The sequence below is a fragment of the Vigna radiata genome, chromosome 6 (assembly GCF_000741045.1).
Source record: "Vigna radiata var. radiata cultivar VC1973A chromosome 6, Vradiata_ver6, whole genome shotgun sequence".
Taxonomy (NCBI): domain Eukaryota; kingdom Viridiplantae; phylum Streptophyta; class Magnoliopsida; order Fabales; family Fabaceae; genus Vigna; species Vigna radiata.
The window spans coordinates 31117015-31119539 of record NC_028356.1 but is presented as its reverse complement, the minus strand read 5'-3'; the positions used below and the strand labels follow the sequence as shown (position 1 = coordinate 31119539).

Below are 2525 nucleotides of genomic sequence, written 5' to 3'. Positions count from 1 at the left end.
ATCAAAGAAAGACTAAGGCAATTTACAAGCGAAGACACATCCCCAGATAATTTGTTCATTTCTAGTCTCCTGTAGAATTTCAAACCAAGAGATGTGATTAAAACATGTAAGAACCGCAGCAAAATTATCACTCTATCATGATTTGTCAACTAAAATTAACAAAATAAACCCAAGAAAGAGAAAATTAGTTNTGGGTCTATTCAAGCAATTAAAGAAGCTGATACTCAATACTATATCAAATCTAATGAATATAGATTCTAAGCATAATTTTTTAGAAATTTGTCCAAAAAGACAGCATATGTTGCAACAAATTTATGTATTTCTACCATCCAATAAATTAGTAGAATTTAAGGAAGTTGGTTTACTGGCAAAAAAGATTTGCAAGTCCATAAAATATCATCAACTTATATTAACAAGAACTTATAAAACAAACATTGAATAAGGAAAAAAGGAGCTTACAAAGATATCATGTTCTGAAGCTGACTAAGTTCTTCAAGGATCAAGCCAGAGAGTTTATTATTTGAAAGGTCACTGAAGTACAGAATCGTGAAAACAGTCAGTACAAAAGCCAACCATCTTATCTACTAAGGGAGAACGACTACATGAGTATAAAAAAGTTATTTGATCAGTTAAGCAAACTGTCTGGGATATTACTTAGTAGGAATAATAGTCAGTAACAAGAACCAACCAAAGACTTTTGATGTATTTTTATCCATAAGTTGATTAACTTACATATCCATGACACTTCTTAGATTACCAAACTCTGCCGGAATAAAGCCTGTTAAATGATTTCTGCTCAGATTCCTAGCAAAATTCTTACTCATAGTCAGTGAAAAGTAACATTCAAGATTTCAAAAGTAACTTGCTAAAACACTCACAATTTCAGAAGATGTTCCAAATCACCAATGGAAGAAGGAATGGAACCAANTATATTATTATTTGATATATCCCTGGAAGAAAACATCGATTAGAATGAAATCAGGGATATAGATATAAGAAGACATATTAAACTATTCATACTTACAGTGTATCCAAATTTCNGATCCGTGAAAGTTCAATTGGAATAGACCCTTGAAAATTGTTTGAAGAAAGATTCCTAAGGATAGCCATCACAAGGCCTTGAAGGAATCAGAATTATTAAGAAAAGAAGTAATACGCTTAACTTTGAACTGCTTAGTGTTGGCCAACTCCAGTAGGACTCAAATAAGCATTTATAGAAGTTCATGCGTACTGCCATGTATAGGGCCAACANAACTAATTACGGTGACAAGATGAAAAATTTGGCATATAAAGTCAAGGTAAGACTTACAGATAGGTCATACTCTCCAAGCTTTGAAAAGNTGAGGGAATTGTTCCACTCATCTTATTCCCATGCACATTTCTGATATATAACAATCAGAAAACCCATCACCTTAATGTGACAAATAAAACTCCTTACATAGTAATATACAAGNCTTACTACTTACAGGCTGTTGAGGTTTTTACATGAGCCGAGATTCTCGGGAATTGGACCCTCAAGGTTGTTATTGGCAACATTTCTGCAAGAACAATGTGTGACTGATAAAGCTACTCAACAACCAACAAAATATANAATTCATATTAACACCACTTACAAGTCAAACAGATCAGTAAGCTTTCCAAGCTCAGGCGGGATTTGTCCACTTAAAAGGTTATCATTCAATTCCCTGCACAGCAAGGTGAATCATTATAGGAAAAATTTAACCCAAGTTGCACCTAATGTCAACCAATGACTAAAGCATATTACAAATAGTGAAGCTTCGTCATGTTTNCGAGCTNCGGGGGGATGCGACCGGTNAGCTTGTTTCCATATAAATACCTTCAAACATTACATAAATTTTATCCAATGAGTCTAAATATTTTCTGATATTTTTAATGCACACACTTAGGCACAAAATCAAACTTAAGATGTAAATTTTAAACTACTAACATACACTCACAGTTTTTCTGTGTAAGTTAAATTTCCCAATATAGGAGGGATTGGCCTGCTTAGCATGTTACAACTCAAATCTCTATAAGAATGTCGAAAGGGAGATTAGTAAAGAGGAAAAATATCAAGTCAACAAAGAAACTTCATAAAGTTTGCCAATCGAATACTTACAAAACAGTAAGGGCTTGCATCAGACCGATAACTGATGGAATATAACCTAAGAGTTTATTGCCTTGCAATGACCTACCAAATTCAAACAAGTTTTTAGGAGCTTCTTAAATTATTAAAGTGGAGACCACATCATTCTTTTGGAAATTATCTGACAGATAACACAATACATACAGAGTTGCTACTTGTAGGAAACCAATATTGAATGGTATCTCTCCAGATAGCTTGTTGTAAGATAAATCCCTGACATTAATAGAACATATTAAAAAGAAAAGAGAAAACATGGTGAGATAAAGTCTGTGACACAGATACAGTTAGATATACATACAAGATCTGGAAAGCAGTACAATTGCCTATGTTTTCAGGAATATTGCCTGTCAAGCTATTGTTTCTCACGTCACTGCAAAAT

The 2525-nt window shown here is 33.4% G+C and overlaps 1 protein-coding gene and 2 long non-coding RNA genes across 3 annotated transcripts; all 3 read right to left on the bottom strand.

Annotated features, from left to right (window-relative positions):
* Positions 1-939, bottom strand: LOC106764624. The gene is made up of 4 exons (XR_001375945.2): positions 879-939; positions 733-804; positions 460-531; positions 1-69 (listed from the first exon to the last, which is right to left on the bottom strand). It is a non-coding gene; the product is annotated as an uncharacterized LOC106764624 (long non-coding RNA).
* A 310-nt stretch (positions 940-1249) lies between these two features.
* LOC106764623 (LRR receptor-like serine/threonine-protein kinase ERECTA) lies at positions 1250-1785 on the bottom strand. The gene is made up of 4 exons (XM_022781713.1): positions 1766-1785; positions 1614-1685; positions 1467-1538; positions 1250-1381 (listed from the first exon to the last, which is right to left on the bottom strand). Exons 1-4 carry the CDS (start codon positions 1783-1785, stop codon positions 1306-1308), a joined length of 240 nt encoding a protein of 79 aa, XP_022637434.1. The 3' UTR covers positions 1250-1305.
* Positions 1786-2048: 263 nt separating this feature from the next.
* LOC106764625 lies at positions 2049-2525 on the bottom strand. The gene is made up of 3 exons (XR_001375946.2): positions 2445-2525; positions 2291-2359; positions 2049-2191 (listed from the first exon to the last, which is right to left on the bottom strand). It is a non-coding gene; the product is annotated as an uncharacterized LOC106764625 (long non-coding RNA).